This window comes from Tachyglossus aculeatus, chromosome 5, assembly GCF_015852505.1.
Source record: "Tachyglossus aculeatus isolate mTacAcu1 chromosome 5, mTacAcu1.pri, whole genome shotgun sequence".
Lineage (NCBI taxonomy): Eukaryota > Metazoa > Chordata > Mammalia > Monotremata > Tachyglossidae > Tachyglossus > Tachyglossus aculeatus.
In genome coordinates this window covers 61405754-61426201 of record NC_052070.1, presented here as the reverse complement: position 1 = coordinate 61426201, position 20448 = coordinate 61405754, and the positions used below count along the sequence as shown (strand labels likewise).

Below are 20448 nucleotides of genomic sequence, written 5' to 3'. Positions count from 1 at the left end.
ACCTTGACCTGGGTCAGCAGCAGCAAGCAGAGACCTTGCTTTGCTCTCTTGCCACAAGTGGCTGGACCGATTGGGAAAGCCAGCCAGGGTCACCTAATAATAACGATAATATTACTTATTATGGTATTTGTTAAGCGCTTATTATGTGCTAAGCACCGGGGTGGATACAAGCACATCAGGTTGGACACAGTCCCTGTCCCATGCTGGGCTCACGGTCTCCATCCCCATTTTACAGATGAGGTAACTGAGGCATGGAAAAGTGAAGTCACTTGCCCAGCAGACAAGTGGCAGAGCCGGAATTAGAGCCCACGACCTTCTGACTGCCAAGCCCGTGCTCTACCCTAGGTGCGACACCCGCCTTTTGGTCACAGCAGCCTGGGGGAAAAGAGGCCACAAGAATTCAGGAGCAGGAAATCTTCCACCTGGCTGCCAACACATTCTTCCGGGTTGAGGCTGAGAGAGGAATCCGTGGTTACGGTCTGATCCACGGAGGGAAAAAAAAAACCCAACAAAAAACGTACCATTTGCATGAGGGTGCTTAAAAAATCCCTTTGCTTGGCAAAAGAGAGCAACTTAATGCAGCGAGATGCGTCCAAAATCTATTTTAAGGATAACGAATGCATCAACAGCAGGAGTTTGAAATGTGGAGTGGCAGAAAGCTGCCCCCCTGCCACCTGCCAGTCTGAAGCGGCAAGTGGGATCTGCCCCAACACCAGCCTGCAGCCGGAAGTTCTTTAAGAGCTGACCTGACGACGAGGCCTGGCCGATTCCGAAAGGCCCGTGGGACGAAGCCGTGGGCATTCGCAGCCATTCCCGAGAGCGAGGGGGGGGTGCACAGGGCCCAGGATCCCCCCGCCCCCGAGCCGCGGCAGGATGGAAAGAAGAACGGCGGGTCGGGGAAGTAGCCGCCGGACATAACCACCGGCCGGGACTGTAAGGACCGTCGCAGAGACGGGGCAGCCGCGGGCCGGCCAGACGGCCAGGACGAGGCTATGCCTGCCCAGTGGACGGGAAAAGAAGAAAAGAACATGAGCAGGAGATCAGGGCTTCTCACACCTGCTGCGGGCTGCTCAGGGCTCGCCCGCAAAAAGACCTAGGTAGGAAACGGTCCTATCCCGGGAAGGTTCAGGCCCCAGGTGCCCGGACTCAGTGGGGCAGACAGCGCGGCGCCCACTTCGTCAATGGTTACTTAGTGAGCGCTGACTGCGTGCAGGGCCCTGTACTACTTAGCGCTTGGGAGCGTACGAGTTGGCAGACCCTGCCCATGTATGTTGCCAACTTGTACTTCCCAAGCGCTTAGTACAGTGCTCTGCATAGGGTAAGCGCTCAATAAATACGATTGAATGAATGCCCACAGCAAGCTTTAAGTATAGAAGGGGTATGCGTTCATATAGATAATTTACGATATATAATTGTAATGTCACAGACTGAAAGGAAGTAGGCCCAGGCCCCAAACTAGCACGCGCAATAAAGGGACAAAACCTCTTGCTGTGCTGATAGGAACGAGAAGGCCCCAGCCTGGAGCCGGGACCATCCCCGGGACCCTCCTAGGTGTCCCCTGGGCCCTGCCCCATCCCACTCAGCCTTTGCCCGTGGCTGGATCACGTGTGCCTGGGGGCCAGGAGAGAGGCTTCCCGCCCCCGACCCGTGTGGCGGAACCCCTCTTCTGACCTCCGAGATCGGACTAACAACATGGATGGGCTTGTTGTCGGTGAAGACAGGGGCCAGAGTGGAGGCACAGCTTCAGGAGCTTCAAAGAGCTGACAGACGGGCTGGAAAGCCACCATTTTGGGCCCCACTGGAAAAGTCTCCGACACTGTCAGAGTCCTGCGATGAGTGAGGCAGGGCGTCCAGCTCAAGTAGCCATGGAGACAACGCCACCCCTCCCCCCCAGCCCTTTTATGAATGAGGAGGAACTTCAAAAGCCCAACAGGAAGGGCAAGGTCAATGTAGGGCGGGAACGGGTGAGTCGGGGGCTAGGAATGAAGGCAGGTGACAAGAAATCTGCGAGGCCAGGGCGGTAGCCCAACCCTGATCTCCACCTTCCCTCTAAGGCCTCGGCCGCTATTGGTCAATGAATGCTGACCTGGCCAGACGTCGTACCACCTATTACTGTCCATCCCGGGCCGCTGATGGCGGCGACAGCTGCTTTCCTACTGGTTAGGGAACTAAGCCAACACTCCCTCCCTGCTCTGCAGCTGCTTAGGAGAGAATGAGGGGATCCACTAGTGAAAACCTCCGGCCCTCATGTCCAGCCACAGCTGATTTTGGCCCAAGACCTAGCTTGCCCTGGCTTTACACGTGGATTTGCCACTGTAGGGCACTGGGGTGGGTCTACACTGGTGACCGAGTCCCACTAGCAATGTGTGGCCCTTGCTATTGCCCCTCTAACCCAGGTGCCAGGGGCCTGCTGAGCAGGGGGTGGCCCTGACCACTAATGGAGAATAAGTCCAGCCTGCTGTGGCTGGCCACCCTCGAGGTTTGAGGCACCCGGTCGCCCCGAGACTGCCCAGGTTTCCTTCCCCTCTCCCCGACTCCTTGCCCGGCCTGGCATAGATCCGGAGAGGCCCTGGGCCTGAAACTTACCCCTTCTCCGTCCCCCGGATACAACTGCCGACCAGGAACGAGGACCAATGGAGAAGCACCGGCTCAGAATCCCGTCCCCTGAACCTCACTGGGAGCTCTCAAGTGCGTCGCTGTAGGCCGTCCAGACGAGGGGCGGGGTGCCGAGAGGGTGTGCCATCAGCATCGCCTGAGGCTTCAGGCCTGGACAAAATGGTCACTCCTGTCCTAACCCCATACAAGAGTCCCAGCATGCTTCCCCTAGCGTGGTTTGGATCGAGCGAGTGTCGCTCCAGCCACGGGAACGTGATGGGAACCCCTTACGTGAGAAGATGTCTGAGCGGCGACCGGGAGCCCCTCCTGGAGAGCTGTGTTGCCCCACGCTCATCTTGTATATGTGGTAGCCCTGGGGGGCACTCCCTAAAAGGGACCCCCACCCTTAGAGAAAGACCCCCAAGAAACGTTCCCACCTGGGGCTGGCTCAGGAAATGTGGGGGACTGCTGGGCTCGCTCTGAGTTTTCCAACAGCCCGTGCCCTACAGGGCCTCTGAGAAGTCCTGGCAAGGCTGGTTGGGAAGAGGTAAGAGGAAGTGGATGTGTTAAAAGGCCGGCAGGTGTCAAAGAACTAACGGGTGAGAGAGGCCCGGATTTGGGTCCTTTCAGGCTCCTCCTGCAACCCGGGGTCCGCCCAGCTTCACACATAGCTCCGATTCCACAGCAGGGCGGAGAGCATCCCGGGGGAAAACTGGGCACATGGGCCAGCTGCACAGTAACAGCAAAATAGCCACATTGAGCCCGCATCAGTCCAGGGCAGACGATGTGGTCATCCCCGTAACTACTCAAGGAGATGGTCCATGCATTTCGGCATCACCATAAGGATCTCTCAAGGGAAAGGTTCCTGCATATCATCCAAAGGCAGAGGAGTCAGTACTGTTCCCATCATCAAAAGAGCAATTTCCTTGGAGAAAATGTCCGTTCCCGCAAATTATAGTATCAAGAGCTTAGAACAGTGCTCTGCACACAGAAAACACTCAATAACTACGATTGATTGATCGATTATCCTCTAAAAGAGGAATCTGCTCAGCGGGCAGGATTCCCTTGATGGATTGGGAACGAAGGGGAGGAGTACGGGAAACATCTAGGAATCTGGATTTCTTTAGCTATTAAATGCACAGACTTTGCTGCAAAGGTGTGCATCTACCAGATGATGCTGGGCTGGGGCACCCCGCCATGAGGGAGAGCGGACCGCTTTAGTCAAGCAGCTCTGTCATGAGCCACGATCCCGAAGCGTGGTCCCTGTGGTCATGGTTACCGAGTGCGGCAGTCCTAATGCCCGACCGGTTCTCTGGTAGCCCCCCCCGAGACCTCCCGAATCAGAAGGGCTGGAGTCGGCAGGGGTGAGCACCGTGAACGCCTCAGACCGGTCATCTGACCGACCGAGCCAGCCCTGCAGACCCACGGTCCTCGGGCCAGGGCACAGAGACCCGACGGGGCATCCGGCCTGCCTCACTCCACTTCCTGCACTCTATTCGGGCAAGCAAGGACCTGGAATGTCTGTTATATTGTTACAGCGTACTGTCCCAAGCGCTTAGGACAGTGTCCTGCACACGGTAAGTGCTCAATAAATATGACTGGATGCCAGTGGAAGCGCTGGTCCACGGATCAGTCCCCTATAGTCTTTCCACAGCTGGGAGTCGGGTTAGGGAGACAAGGGGAAGGACGGAGCGGGTGAGCCAAGGAGCAGCCGCGTCCGAGCGCTGCAGGGGCTCGAGGAGGAAGGCTGGGGCTCCTGCCTGTGGATTATAAGATCCCCTTGTCCCAAGCCGGGCTGAGAGTCCCCAAAGTGACCCTCCCCTCGCCGGCAAGGGTTCTGAAGCAACAAGTTGAGACTAGTCAGGGGTGGGCCAAGGGGGAAGTGCGGAGTGGGGTTGGAACCGGGTTCCCAGCAGCCTGAGCAGCCCCCACAGGAAGGGAAGACCCCGGCTGCCGGGTCAATGCCTGCCTGAGGACCCCGCTTGTGCCCAAGTCGCTTCCTTCCGAGGCGAACCCATCGGGGGTCAGAGGGAGCCAAGAACCCCCCCAGCCCACGGGCCCACCTGCCCGTGCAACCTGCGGAACCAGCTCTCCCCATCCCCGGCTCCCTGGGCGGCCCAGGCGGGCATCAGCTCTGGGACCTCAACTAGTCTGACCCGGCTCAGGGACTGTTGGGATGCGAACAACTCCTACCCCGCTCCCCGGGAACCGAAGCCAAAGTCCACCGCCCCACCCCACGCTGGTGTGACCGCTGCAGGGTTCAAAGTCCCGGGTGAACGATGGGCCTACAGACAAAGCAAAGGCAGGATGACTTCAAGAAACCACCCAGCTCCAAATCCCAGCCCCATCTTCAGACAGAACCACCCTCTAGACCGAAAGCCCATTGTGGGTGGAGAACGGGTCTCCCTACTACTACATTTGACGCTCCCAAGTGCTTAGTACAGTACTCTGCATACAGTAAAGCGCTCAATAAATACCATTCATTGACTGATAACAACCCCGAACTGACCCTCACTGGCAGGCTTCAACTGCAAACCCCAAGAGGGACAGAGATCGGGTCTACTTTGCCCCAGGTATTCCCTCCCAGTCCTCAGTACAGTGCTCTGCACACAGAAAACATTTCTACTGCTTATTATTTCTTGGGTGGTTCCGATCGGAGGCCAAACTCAAAGCCCAGACTCCGGCTCATCACCTTCCGGTTTGGCAGGTGGAGAAAATGAGGCCCCGAGAGGTTGATGACTTACCCGAGGCCCGGGAGGCACGCGTGGGGTCGGGTGGGAAAGCCGGCTCCCCCCCCTCCTCTCGGCCCGGTGCCCTCCCCTCTACGCTCCTGCCCGCTGCCCGGCTGGAGGGACGGCCAACGCCACCATGCAGGGTGATCCGTGGGGTGTTCGAGGAGAGGAACTCCAGGTGACACTCACCTCCCGGGCGTCTGAGGGGTCGGAGGGCGGGGGTCCCGTCGAGGGGCAGGGCGGGGGCCGCCGGCCCGGTCCCGGCCCCCCAGCTCAGATGATCGCGGTTGGGAATTCCTCAGCTCCCCAGCCCGGGGTGGAGCTCAAGCGTGGCGGCGGCAGCAGCCTCGGGCATCGCGGGGGGCTTCCCCATCCACCGACCCTGGGCCCAGGGGCTGCTGCAGCAGCAGTCGGGATGGGCTCCCTTGCCGCTTTTGGCCACCTGCTTTGCAGCCGGTGACTCTACTGCGCCCATTGGAGGGTTCCGGCTTGGACCCTGAGTCTCTGCCCCTAGAGTTTCCCTCACCCCTGGCTTCCCCCAACCTGGTCCTCCCAATCCCCTGCCGAACCTTGCGTTCCAGCCCCCGGGGTCTGCCTGACACAGTCCCGGCCCACCTGAGGGTCTCTGGCAGCACTAGTCCAGGTAGCCCAGCAGCGGCTGGTGGAGTCCCCAGGCAGCCAACTGGGGCTGCTGGACTCGAGGTGAGAGGGGGGGCCCCCCTAACCATGTGGGGCACGCTGATGGAGGGGAATGGGGTGCCCGAGCTCTAGCTCTCTGAGGACTAAGCCCCAACCTGGGCTCCTTTTCAGATTCACCTGAATGGGGAAGAATTGAACTGCTTGAAAGTGGCCAGAGGAGTCGGTAAGTCCCATTTCACCGTCCCCTCCTGGCAGCGCTGTCCCCTGCCCTGTCCCCTCAGCAGACAGGCTTCCCGCAAGCCGCCTCACTGCTACCACTGCACCTCTCGTTTCTCGCGTCATCACAGATGGACACAAGTGGCTCCGGACACCCGGCTGCAGGGTGTGCCCTGGATGGTCTTGGGTGAGACCAAGGGGCTACCACTGGAGGGAGGTTGCTTCCTAAGTCTCGTTCATCCTTCCATAATAATAATAATAATTGTGGCATTTATTAAGTGCTTACTATGTGCAAAGCACTGTTCTAAGTGCTGGGTGATCAGGTTGTCCCACGGGGGGCTCAGTCAATCCCCATTTTACAGATGAGGTAACTGAGGCCCAGAGAATCAATCAATCAATCATATTTATTGAGCACTTACTGTGTGCAGAGCACTGTACTAAGCCCTTGGGAAGTACAAGTTGGCAACATATAGAGACGGTCCCTACCCAACCGTGGGCAGAGAAGTGAAGTGACTTGCCCAAAGTCACACAGCGGACAATTGGCGGAGCCGGGATATGAACCCATGACTTCTGACTCCAAAGCCCACGCTCTTTCCACTGGGCCACACTGCTTCCTTGGCACCTGGTTCTCTTTAGAGCGGCCACGGGTGACGGGATACCCGCCACCGGCCAGCTAGCCACCCTGCAAGTTCTCTAACCCCCCACACTGAGGAAAACCTCTCTCCACTGGGAGCTCTGATAAGAGTATCATCAGGAGGTCTGAATTCCAAGATGGGAATCTGCTTAATAAGCCCCACTATCGGGGCTGCACAGTCCCTGCTCTGTGAGGGACCAAGTTCTGGGGCCCCTATAGTCTTCTAGACTGTAAGCTCGGGTGGGCAGGAATGTGTATGTTAAATTGTGCTCTCCCAAGCACTCAGTACAGTGCTCTGCACACAGTAAGCGCTCAATAAATACTACTGACTGATTTCTCTGCTGCCACGGTCCGGGCTCAGGTGGGAGTAAGTTTCCGAGAGCACCGGATGCTGGACACCACCAGACGGCTGGGCCTTCTGGCTGGACCCGGGGCCTCCAAGTCACAGAGGGGAGAGAACCGGCGGGACATTACCTTGGCTACATCTGGTTTCCGGGGCCCAGGCCCTCCGGCACCGCATCCCGTTCTGGAAACCCGGCCGTCACATCTAATCCGGACCTCAACTTCCGGTTGCGGATGGCCAATCCACCCGGGAGAAGACACGGTGAATGAAGTCCCCGTCCCTCAGCAGAACCTGAGAAAAGTCAGCACGCCCAACTCTCCCGACTTCCCCTCCTGGGTGGAGAGGGGGGCTCCCGGTTGCAAAATCCTACTGACTCTGGAAGCCACTTCTCTGCTTTGAGCTCTCCCCAGTCAACTGCAAGCTCCCACGGCTTTAACCCATGCCCAAGTTGCCACACAGGGCAGATCCTTGGGATCCCTGGCACATCATCGATGTCAGATAGTGGCCTGCCTCTCAACTAAGGGGGTATCCACGCCACACAACCTCATTCTCCCAGAGGAAAGACCGCCCGTCCCCTAGCCCCTGCACCACGGTAAATGCCGAGGGTGTGGTGGGCTGCCCACGACGACGGCACAGTGCTCTGAGAAACCCCGTGGACTGGTTGTTGCAGGGGTAGGGCTATCTGGGAATGTAGCAGGTAGGTCCTAAGCTAAGGCTGTCTACGCGGAGGAGTCCGGAAATGACTTCTGCCTTTCTAGAGGGGAGTCCAGACCAGCAGGTCGCCACAAGAGAGGAGGCCCAGCTTGAGGAGAGCAACTCTGGTCAACAATTCTCAGCAGAAGGCAGCCACTCCCAAGGCTGAGGCTGAAGGGCACCGGGCACTGGCAGAGCCCCGTAAAGTGGAGGTGAAACAGCGGCAAGACAACCGAGAACCAGCTAGGGGGCTGGGATTGACCGGGGAAAAGGCGCGGCTTTCGGAATTTCAACACCGCCACAGGCAGGGACCCTTCCACGGCTAACGGTACTACAGTCAGAGACCCATGCCCAGTGTAGTCGCACTCCCTTTCCACCTGCTCCAGAGTACCACGACGCCCAACTGCACAGCTCCCGTCTTAGCCATGGCCCTGACCCGTCCCAGACGCAGCAGCCCCCGTTCCTCGAACGGTGGTCGTCAGTACCCCTCAGACGACGCATTGGCCCCGGTCACACTAGGCCCTGGCGTTGAAGACTGTTCGGATCGGCCACCTTCTTATCCTGGGGACCAGACGGGCCCACTGGATGGAGGGCCATAGGGCAGAGGGCGTTCAAACGGGCAGTCCCCAACCCTGAGGAGCCTCCGAAGGGAAAGAGGGCAACACCAGCCCAGAGAGCCGAGTCTGTCCACCTCCCCACTCCTCTCGCCTATGTGTGGTCTCGGCAGTTTAAGCTGACCTCCCGCCCCGCTAGGGCCACATCCTTCTCTCTCTACTGTTTACGGAAAAAAAAAGGAAGAAAAATCTTGGATCTGGAGAGCGGCTGTAAGCGCTTAGTACGATGCTCTGCACACAGTAAATGCTCAATAAATACGACTGAATGGATGAATGGTGTGGGGCAAAGCTCTGGGAGACTGCCGCTGCATCCCAGGGATGGCTCCATCCCGGGGACGAGGGATAGGAATGACTCATCCCAGGGAAGCACTTGACGTTGTTGGGGCTCAGATGACCCAGTGCCCAACTCATCCACTCTGCCTGGATGCCAAAGAGGCCAGTTTAATACCCTCGCCCCATCCAGTGCCTGGTCTCAACTCAATCTACTGCCTCAAATCACAGCTCTCCAACACCAAAGAGGCAGGCGAGGGTGCATCTCTCGGCCAAACCCCGGGGTTTCTGGGCCCAGCTCAAGGTCTGAGTCACAGTCAAGGTCACAAGGGCCCGGGTGACCCGTTCCCCCAGCCGGCTTCCTTGCCAAGGCAGGGCTGCCTTTTAACTACCCCCTTTGCAGACCTTGTCGAAAGGCCCCGGTTTCACAGGAATACAGAATTTGCCTCAGCTGTCGGCCGGGCTATCCTTGGGGAAGGAAAAAAAAAAAAGATAAAATAATGGCTGGCCATTCGTCAGTCTGGCAGACCGCTTGGGCAAAAACTGATCTACTGCCTCATCCCCCTCGTTTCTTTTTAAAACAGCAGCATGAATTTTAAGCAGCCAATGTTAACAATACGCACGAGCTCCAGACACAAATCCTTCATCTGGGGAGCACTCTACAATAGCCTTAATAGTCTGCTGGCTGAGGAAATTCACTCTACTAAATCCTGACATACAACAGCCAGCTAACTAAGGCCCAGCAGAGACCCCTAAACCCTGGGGTGGGGGTAGGGGGAAACACGTCAGTCACGGCCCGGCTCTGCCGACCACCAGAAAGTGACCGGACTGCAACCCATCACTCCACCCTGGCCTCCTCTCGGGGCTGCTGCTCTCTACCTCCAGGCCGTCCAGAAAGGAAGTTCGGGTTTCCCCTTCGTGTTGGATTCCCGGGAAAATCTGCTTTCCCTCCGGGCTCCCCCCGTGGCCAGCTGCTGGACCTTTCAGCTTTCCACTGCCTGTCCCTTCGCTTCTGTCATAGTCTGGGAGACCCCAAAAACAAGATCTTTTTTCCCCTTTTAGAAGATTTTAGAAGTCAGTCGGGAGCCAAGCTGGAAATCAACTGGGAAACGAAAGGAGCCAAACTACCCCACAGCCCTTCTCTCCCTGAGACAGTGTGGGGCATCGCCCACTAAGATGATGCAGGGCCCCCACCCCCAAACCCAGAGACAATGTGGGCTCCACCCCAGAAATGACACCGGGTCCCCCCCAACACGACGTAGGGCCCCACTCCCCTACCCCCAGAGACGATGTGGGCCTCCTGATCGGAACACCTCCCATCCCAAGATGTTGCAGGCCCCTCTCCCCCCCACCCAGATGAAGTGGGTCCCCCCAGAATGCTTCTCTCCCCGAGATGATGCAGAGCTTTACCCCCAAACCCTAGAAATACAGAGCAGCCCCAGAGTGCCATCCTCCCCAAGACGATGCAGGGCCTCTACCCCCAACCCCCAGAGATGCAGAGCACCCCCAGAGCACTTCTCTCCCCGAGATGATGCAGGGCCTTACCCCCAAACCCCAAAAATACAGAGCAGCCCCAGAGTGCCATCCTCCCCAAGACGATGCAGGGCCTCAACCCCCAACCCCCAGAGATGCAGAGCACCCCCAGAGCACTTCCCTCCCCAAAATGATGCAGGGCCCCACCCCCAGAGCGCTACCTCCCTAAGACAATGTAGGACCCCACCCCTGCCCCCAGAGACACAGGGAATCCTGTGTAAAGCCACAGTAAAGCACAGTGTAAAGCACAGTAAAGCCAGTAAACACTGGAGGATTTCCTAATTTTCTTAACATCTTTGAAAGAAGATGTTGAAAGAAGGCTGTGAGCCCCACGTGGGACAACCTGATTACCTTGTGTGTCCCCCCAGCGCTTAGAACAGTGCTTGGCACATAGTAAGCGCTTAACATATGCCATCATCATTATTATTATTATCCCCAGAGTGTCTCCCTCCTGTAGACAATGCAGGGCCTCACCCCCAGAGATGATGGGTCCCCCCCAGAGTGCCTCCTTTCAAGACAATGCAGGGTGCCACCCCCCCACAGGTAGCCCCAGAGTGCCTCCCTCCCTGAGACGATGCAGGTCCCCACCCCCAGAGATGATGTGGGTCCCCCCAGAAAGCCTCCCTCCCCAAGACAACGCAGGACCCACCCCCAGAGCGCCTCCGTCCCCGAGACGATACCGAGTCCCACTCCCATAACGCCACCGTCCTCGAGACAATACAGGGTACCCCCCTGCCCCATCAAACGCCACCAAGACAATGCAGGGCCCCAACCCCAAGAGAGGATACAGGGCCTCTCCCCCACAGCCCTAGAGATGATGCGGGGTCCCCCCCACCCCCCCACAGTGCCTCCCTCCCCTAGCAAATACCGGTCAGCTCTAGAGTGGCAGTTAGGCTCAGAACGCTGGCAACTTTGAGTCCCGTCCACACCGACACTCCGGAGAGGCATTTCAATGCAGCGTCTCACCGTCTACTTTCAGGAGAGACGAGCCAAGTCTGGCTGAGACAAACCCTGCTTTTCAGATTCACGGTGCTTTGGACCCTACACAAATCTCAGGCGCCCGAGGTACAGCGGTTGGGGAGGGAGGCCGTTCTACTGGAAGTGGACCCCTGAAAATTAAAAAAAAAGACTCCCATTTATAGAGGAGCGGGTGCCTCCGTTTCCCCGCCTGAGTAGAAAAAAGACCATCCCCTACCTGGCTAGGTTGTCCAATTAGGAGACTCCGGTCTGCAAAATTCTGGGTTGCTCAAGGTCGAAGTCTATACATGATAAAAATACTGTGGTCCAGATACGGATTAGACATTTTTGGTTCTTGAGAAAGGCTAGTTTTACTCTGCTGCTTCCCTCTACTGGTACTTTCATTGTTCTATCTCCCACTCTACATAGCCAGAGCTCCTCGAGGGAAGAGAACACGTCTACCAACTAACTGGGTTACATTATACTCTCCCAGGTGCTTAGTACATACGATTGATTGATTGCACTCTCCCAAGTGCTTAGCACAATGTTCTGCAAAAGCACTGAATAAATTCCAACAATTGATTTCTCATTGGTGCCCCGCTCTCCCAATCAAGTGATATAATAAAATACTGGTATTTGTTAAGCTAAGTTAGTACAGTGCTAAGCACTTAGTACAGCTCTCTGCACACAGTAAGCGCTCAATAAATACAACTAATTGATTGATTAAGCGCTTGCTATGTGCGAAGCACCGTTCTAAGCGCTGGGGGGATACAAGGTGATCAGGTTGGCCCACTCGGGGCTCACAGTCTTAGGCCCCCATAATAATAATGATGATGATGGCATTTGTTAAGCGCTTATGCAAAGCACTGTTCTAAGCGCCGATTTTACAGATGAGTAACTGAGGCACAGAGAAGTTAAGTGGCTTGCCCAAGGTCACACAGCTGACAAGTGCCTGAGCCGGGATTCAAACCCATGACCTCTGACTCCCAAGCCCGCCCTCTTTCCACTGAGCCACGCTGCTTCTATCTCAAGGAGCGTTTTCCTCCCTCTGATTCCCAACTGGGGGGAGAAGGGGGGACGGCAGCATCAAATCCAGGAGATCCATCAGGGGGCTTGGATTTCCTGAACTCTGCCTTCCCGTGCAAGCTGCTCCCAGCTCTTACCTTCAACTTACCCACAAAAAACCCTCTGCGCTCAGTGTCTGAGAAAGCAGTGTGGCCTCGCGGAAGGAGCACCGGCCCGGAAGTCAGAGGACTTAAGCACTTGTGAGAACACAACAGAGTCAGAAGACACGGTCCCTGCCCACAGTGAGCTTAGTCTTAACTTCTCTGGGCCTCGCTTACCTCATCTGTAAAACGAGGAGCCCCTTCGGGATGTGGAATGTGTCCAACCTGATGAGCTTATATATACCCCAGCGCTTAGTCCAGTGCCTGGTACGCCGATTAATATCATTAAAAGAGGAATAAAAAAGAGGAAGTAACTGTCCGACCTCAAGAGATAGACAGTTGTTGTGGCACAGACTGGCTAGGGCGGAAATTGAAATGGAAGCGATCGCTTCCTGGGCGAGGGTGAAAAGCCATGGGAAAGGCAGGATGTGAGCAACGCCCTTAAGCCAAAGTGTGGGGCGCATCTGCTGTAGGAGCAGGAGCCTCACACCCCAGCACCAGCCCAGGCCCCCGCAAGCCCGCTTCATGACTCCCCCGGGAATGGTCGAGCATCCCCGGGCCCCACGGAGCCACAACTCAGGATGTCACAGCAGGCTGAACGCCATGCACCTCATCCCGGCTCCTCCCCGGTTAGGATCCGCCTGCCTCGGGCCACCCAGCCGATCGCGGGACCGATCGATCGGTGATCAACGACAGGTCGCGAGAGTGACCGGGTGCACAGCCCCATATGAGGAGAGAAAGGTGGCTGCAATCTCCCCATTTCTCAAGTTTTTTTACTGTGAGCAAAGCACTCCATGGCCATACGGCAAGTTCCTGGTCTAGCCACGTGACCCCATGAGTAGCCTTACTTAAATCATACCTCCCCGGGGAGGTCTTCCCTGACTGACCCGACATTTCCCCTTCCAGAAATGTACACTCCTTGTGGGCAAGGAACGTGTCCAACAACATTATGACACAGTACCCTCCCACATGCTTAGTAGTGCTCTGCACACAGTAAGCGTTCAATCAACATCACTGATTGACTCCTCACCTCTTCACCCTGCTTTCTTAATAATAATGATGGCACTTGTTAAGCGCTTACTATGTGCGGAGCACTGTTCTAAGTGCGGGGGGTGAGGGGATACAAAGTGATCAGGTTGTCCCAACGTGGGGCTCAATTTTAATCCCCATTTTACAGATGAGGTAACTGAGGCCCAGAAAAGTTAAGTGACTTGTCCAAAGTCACACAGCTGACAAGTGGCGGAGCCGGGATTAGAACCCATGATCTTTGACTCCCGAGCCCGTGCTCTTTCCACTGAGCCACGCTGCTTCTCCTTCTTCATCATTTTGGGTCTGTACCACTTCAATTCTCTCTCCACCATGATCCTAAATCACCCTTAAACACTTCGACATCCCCCGCCTCCTCCAACCTCAGCCCCAGCCGACTTATGTACGCATCCTTTATTTCTCTCCTGTGTGAGGGTGACTGTGGTCAAGTCACTTAACTTCTCTGGGCCTCAGTTACCTCATCTGTAAAATGGGGTTTAAGAGTGTGAGCACCATGTGTGAGACATGGATTAACTGAGTAGCTTGTACCTAACCCGAGTAACTTGTATCTTAGTACAGTGCCTGGCACACAGTAGGTGCTTAAAAAATACCATTAAAAGAGAAAACCAACGAAAAATGCCTGTCCCCTGAACTAGACTGCAGGCTCGTTGAAGGCAGGGTCTACAAATCCTATTCATTTTACTCTCCCAAGCAGTATGTACAGTGCGCTGCACAAAATAAGTATTCCAGCGCTTAGAACAGTGCTTTGCACATAGTAAACTCTTAATAAATGCTATTATTATTACTCAAATCCCATCAGTTGAAATCCATCCTCCCATCTACTGCAGCAGAAAGCGTATCAACATGCCTCCCTCGCTAGTGATGGCCTCAATCAATCTGAGGCCTTTTCTGATGGTTGTGGGATTATCCGTAAACTCCTTCCAAGTGCTTTGATGGATTGTGAAGCTGGGGTGGGAATGTCTAGATTGGATTTCCCCACTTCGTCCCCTCTTCTCTGGTTGTATGCACTCAATCAATCAATGGGATCTACTGAGTTTTGAGCACTGTACTAAGCACGTGGGAAAGAACAATACAATAGAGTTGTTCACAAGGGTCTTACAGTCTGGTCTCTCCCTTACCCTACACAGCTTGGGGCTGGGGTCAGAAGGGGCACCCCGCAATCCCCAGGAGTGGAGAGACCACCCCCATCCCCCCCAAGCCTCCGTTGGCCCATAGAGTGGTCACCAGAGGAACATCACTCAGATGCCTGTGAGCAACACTATGCCCTTCCTTCTCCGGGGGCAGGAGCTAAGGGATCCCAGGCTAGATTTCCCCTTGAGCCAAGGGTGGTCAGGGGGAGAGGAAGGGGACTTTAGTCCTCCTCCTGTTTCAGATCGAGGCCGGTGTAAGGCTGAGTGGTCGGCACGAGAGCCAGGATTGATGTCTGAGAATGGAAGAGCCGCATTGGTTTATTAGAGGACCTAGCGTGGCTGGTATCCCCTCGCTGAGACGGACCCTGTCCACGCTGTCTACCATTTGGGTGAAAATCTGCCGCTTTAAGGGACCACCCCCAGAGAAAGGAGGACACCTGCCTTACCTGCCCACCCTCGTCAAGAGCACTCATGGCTACAAATCCCTGTCTGGATTCGGCGGTAAAAATCTGGGCCTTGGCCTCTGCTCTCCTTTGCTTCCCGGAGGCGACGGCCCCCCAGGGCACCACGGCCCAGGGTAAGGATGCCTCACTTTCCCCTCAGCTCCCCACTGTGGCACTCACTCTGTCTTCTGGCTTGGGTGGGTGGGGGGGGGGGGACATGGGACTACCCTTCCCTCAAAGCAGACCCACCCCACAAGGCCCTGTTGTCTCTGCCAATTTTCACTTGGGTGTTTCCAACGAAGCCAACCCTGAGACATGAATGACATTCTTTCTTCCCCACAGGCTCCCTCGGGGCGCCATCCGGGCCAGAGGGAACCGGCCAGGAGGCCGTGTCGCAGACAGCAGATCCGAGAGCCTTTGACGGCGCTCAGACAACCGTCTTAGTCTCATCGATCTGTTGGTTGGTGCAGCCCGAACTTCCCTGCTTAACTACAACTCCGGGTTCGGGCCAGGCCCTCCCCCGCCAAATTCCGTCACTGGGAAGCATGAAAGATGTTGATCCGGGCCCGGGGACAAGGTGAGGGAAACCAATCTTGAGACTCACCATACCTAAGCCTGGTAAATGGGAGACATTTGTCCTCGGTGCAACTCGCGAGTTCGGGGACAAAGGAGTCGCTTGACATATGCCCCCGTACTAACTGTGCTCCGACACCCACCCCGGGGGAGGCCATTTTGAATGGAAAATCCACCCCAATCTCTTACGGTGGGCTACCTGCCAGGGTCTGGGTTCTCTATCCAAATCTTCGGGGTCTTTATCCTCTACCTCAGAAATGTGCCACGCGAAGGTCAGTCCTCCAACGTGAATTTGGAAAGGTGACGCTGGCGAGTTGTTCTCACCTCCCTGCTCTCAGTGGTTCTTCTCGGCTGCGGGGGCTGCCACTGCCTCGGCTGTGTTCTCCCTAGCCGCGCCCCGTGTCGGTGATCCCTGAAGCGAGAAACTTGGAAAGGGCTGACCTATTCAAGTCAGGAGCTGCTAGAAAGAGCCAACTTTTAAGTTTTTTTTCCTCCCCCCACCCAACAGCATTTGGGATCAGGGCGGATGAAGGATGCATTTGGGATCTTCCCTAGGCTTATGGGTAAATTCCCGCTGATTTAGAACTATCGCTCCCCCAGTCGGGATTAGGACTCGGCCGTTCCTTTCCCGACTCCCTCGCTCCTGACACAGTGACCACAGTCCTGATCTGGGAGCCCCCGGATCGATCGCTCACGACGCAGTGGCCACAGTCCCAATCTAGGAGTCCCCGGATCGACCGCTCGTGATGTAGCGGCCGCAGTCCTCATCTGGGAGTCCCCAGATGGATCATTCACGATGCAGCGGCCACAGTCCCGTTCTGGGAGTCGCCGGGCGAATCCCTCGTGACTCAGTGGCCAAAGTCCCAGTCTGGGAGTCACTAGATCAATCCCTCATGATTCAGTCCTGGTCTGGGAGACCTGGCTCTGTCACTTGCCTGCTGGGGTAGCCCGGACAAGTTACATAACCTCTTTAGGCCCCAGTTGCCCCTTCTGCCAAACGGGGGATGGACATACTTGCCTATTCCACGAAAGGGATGTTATGCGGAAAAAATAACAAACGACAGGAAAGTGCAAAATCAGCCCCCGGGGGGGTTTCAATCCAACTTGTTGGACTGCCCCTGCCCCTATCTCCTCCGCGAACAGAAACGGCCAGTAAGGCCTGACTGTTGTTCACGGCTGCACTTCCTGCCGTGAACTCTCTCGACCACTCAGGTGGGTATTACAGGGATCGTGGCCCTTTGCTTCCCCTTCTTCGAACCCACCTCTCTCCCGCCGCGGTCCCACCCAGCCATTTGCGGACCCCCGGCTCAAACGGGATCCACGGGGGCAGCGGGAACCCGGAGAGGGGGATCTGACCCGCCTGCCCTGCAGCCGCAGGGGTCCCCGATACCTCCCCTCCCTGCAGCACCGCCCCGCCGGAACGGAGAAGAGTCAGAAGGTTGTCACGCACCTTGCCACGCCTAGGCCGCTCCCCTTCCACTGCGCTGCTCCCCCCCCGCGCCACCTCAGCGGCCCGTGCGCCACGGCCGCACCACGGCAGCGCCGGCAACGGGTTCTTGGCGAAGCGGGGGCGGGTGGGTGTCGTCCCCTCGGCCGGCCGCAGGGGAGGCTTGGGAGGGGTTGGGCCGCAAAACCGCCCCAGACCCCAAAAAGAGTTACGCGTCAAGACTGGTCTGGGCGCCCCTTCCCCACAGCCCCAGCCTACTGCTGGCAGATCCTCCCACCTCTAGACTCCTCTGGCCAAGCCCGGGAGTGAGGAGCGGTGACCCCGCGAGCTGGTGACGGGGCTACTGTCTGAATCTTGGGGAGGGTGGGCGGGCGGCAGGGGCCTCTCTCTACCCCTGGGTTCAGCATGGTCCCAAAGGATCACGGTTGCCAATGGCCTAGTCCTGCCAACTCAACCCAATGCCTTCCCACCCGCCTAAAGCCCCACAGGCACCCCCACTCCCCTCTCTCTCAAACTTGAGATGCCCACAGGCCCGCCCCACGTAACCTCTCGGGACGCTGTCCAGAACGGGGCGTCGGGGGGGGGGTGGACGCCCCGCCCCTTCTTCCTCCAGAAGTGACCCACCTGGACCCCACTCTGAGGTAGGAGGCTCAACTTCCCCACCCTGGAGGCGCCCGCGATTTTAAGAGGAACCCATTCAAAAAGTCGTTTTGAGTCATCGGGCCACTGAAAGGCTGGAAGACCAGCCCGTGACCCGGCCCGAGCCAATACGATGGCCGGGGCTCCCCCGTCATTTACCGCAGGGAATACGCTGCTGGGGTGAGGCAGGAAATTCCAATGGTTTCTGTCCACATCTAAGGTCGAGGCCCAGGATAAGGTCCAAATCCCTGCGGTGTGAGCTTAAAAGAAAAGACTGGCGAGGCGGGGGGCCCGGAGGGAGGGGCCGGGATTGGTGGAAAAAAGGAACCCAAGGGCATCTGGTGGAGGGCTCTCCGAAGAGGAGCGGGGAAGGCGGGGGGCGACTCTCCAGCTTCGCCGGAACACGGAGCTGAGGGCAGCGGGCAAGGGCGGTAGTGAGGCCACCACTGCCCATATAAGTCGCCCCCAGGGACGGGGGTGGGGCCGCGGGACTCGGGTAGGCTAAGAAGGGCTTTATGAGCAGCCACGAGCGCTGTCCTGGGATGGCGGAGATCAGGCAGCTGTGGCGATGAGGGACAGATGCGAGCGGGATCCCTCGCAGCCTGCGGAAGACCGAGCCCCCCACCCGGGGGATGGAGGAAAACCCGTGAGGGCTAGGGCTCCCGGGCCGGGCCTGCGGCCTAAGGCATCGAGACACAAAAATGAAAAATGTTTCAAATTCACTTAAGGACGGCAAATAGACGTCGAGAAAGGAAAAACCTTATATTTGTGCAAATGGACGGCTTTCGGCTAGAATCTGTTACTTTTCCAAATGTCTGGACGCTGTCCTTCAACCATACATAAGTCATCCAAACCACAGAAGGCACGACAACAGTCTCGGGTGGCACGAGCCAGACCTACGGGCCCGGTACATCACTGATACTCAGTTTTCCTGCTCTTGAACTGTTGGGGGTGGGAGAGGAAAAGGGGGGTGGGGGGTTTAAAGAAACCCCGACTCCCCGCACCGGGCCCAACTCGGCTCCGCTCCTCTGGAGGGAAAAGCCGTCCCCGGCACGTCGGCTCCGGACCAATCAAGCATGGAGGTGGCCACGGCCTTCTCCAGCTGGCCATCCGGAGCGTCCCGGGGTGGGCACCAGAGTCACCCGGGCCGGCCCCCTCACCGCCCTACTTCCCCGAGGGCTCTAGCAGAACGTTGGCCGGCGGAAAGGCAAGTGGTATGCCGGGCGCCGCTTGCCGGGCTACGGCAAATACGGCTTCCCACGGCCTTGGGCCTGTAATCCCTCGCATAGCTGTTCCCGGGGAAAGGCCCTCCCCCTTCGTCCCCCCAACACCCCGGGAAAACCCCCCGAAAGCCACCCCCCACACCGGGACAGTCACCACTCACGGCTTATGCGCAGTGACGGACGGCCAGCTTGGAGAAGGGAAACAGGCTCATCTCAGAGAGGGGCGGGCGGGCTGGACCACATGCACCCTGACTCGGGAGCGATTTTCAGACTGAGCGTGAGCCCAGCTCCCCCCGCCCCCTCAACCCGCCCTCGCCCGGCGCCCCCCGCCCGCACGGGTCCGGCCTGCCCGGAAGGCTAAGGCCGGGCGCCTGCAGGTCCCAGATGCTACGGAACAAATTACACCTTCCAGAGATGACCAGAGGGGGGTTTACAGGACATTCCCCCGGGATACAGTTCTTTGTCTTTCCTAAGCAGATCACTGTACATCTGATCGTATGTAGTTTTGAAATCGTAAACATTCGGCTTGTCTGGCGCTGGTCCCGGGAGTTTCACGTGCGTCCCCGTGCCGAAGGATCGGACGCTGAATCCTCGTTTGCTGAAAGACACAAGGAGGAGGAAGTTCTTAATTGCGGCGGCGGAGAGACTTCCCGAGCCACGTGTCTCGGGGGCCACGGCAGGGGCCCAGGACCCTCCTGGTCTGGCCGTCCGAGCCCCTTCCTCATCTCTCCCAAAGGAAAGTGCCTCTTCTCTCCTCTCCTGGGCCCCGCCGGAAAGGAGTACCGGGAAGAAGGTGCAGCCCCACAATCCCATCAGGATGAGGGAAGGGGTTAAGTGGGGGGTCTTCCATCAGGATGAGGGAAGGGGTTAAGTGGGTGGTCTTCCTTCCGCTGTAGGTAGCCAGTGGACAAGCTCAGGTCTACCCCCCGCTCTCTGGACACCAGACCGCCCTTTCCTTCCCACCACCCCCCCGCGACGGAAGGAAGCGGGCCGTGCTGGAGAATTAGTGCCAGTTCTCGACTGGATGAGGCTGAGGGAACTTGGAGAACGGGGTCCAGGGAAGGAAACCGACAGACATCCCTTCTTTCTCCCCCAACCTCTTCGTGTTCCAGGGTCCGACCCCTCCCTCGCTGCTCCAAAGCCCACGGCGCCCATGACTCTGTTGATAGATGGAACTCCGATACCCGAAGACAACTTCTCCTGTTGGCTTCCTGGAGCAGGGGCCGAGGGGGACCCGGGTTCTAATCCTGGCTCCGCCACTTGTCCGCTATGTGACTTTGGGCAAGTCACTTCTCTGGACCTCAGTTCCCTCATCTGCACAATGGGGATTAAGACTGGGATCCCCAAGGGGGACACGGACTGTGTCCTACGTGACTAATCTGTACCTATCCTAGGGCTTAGTACGGTGTCTGGCACATAATAACACCCCCCCCCCCAAAAATAAAAATAAAAAAAGGAGGGGGGGGTCACTCCCTCTTGGCTTGTCCTCCCAGCTCAGGATGGGGACATCACCTACATCACCAGCTCTGTCGGGTGGGGGATGGGGCATAGATG

General features: G+C 57.4%; 1 protein-coding gene across 1 annotated transcript in view; it reads right to left on the bottom strand.

Moving 5' to 3' along the window:
* The window catches only part of SSU72 (SSU72 homolog, RNA polymerase II CTD phosphatase), a 50146-nt gene that overhangs the window by 11929 nt on the left and 17769 nt on the right, over positions 1-20448 (bottom strand). Inside the window, exon 2 of the mRNA XM_038746916.1 lies at positions 19349-19492. Within this exon, the coding sequence (XP_038602844.1) occupies positions 19349-19492 (144 nt within the window). The remainder of the gene's footprint in view (positions 1-19348; positions 19493-20448) is intronic.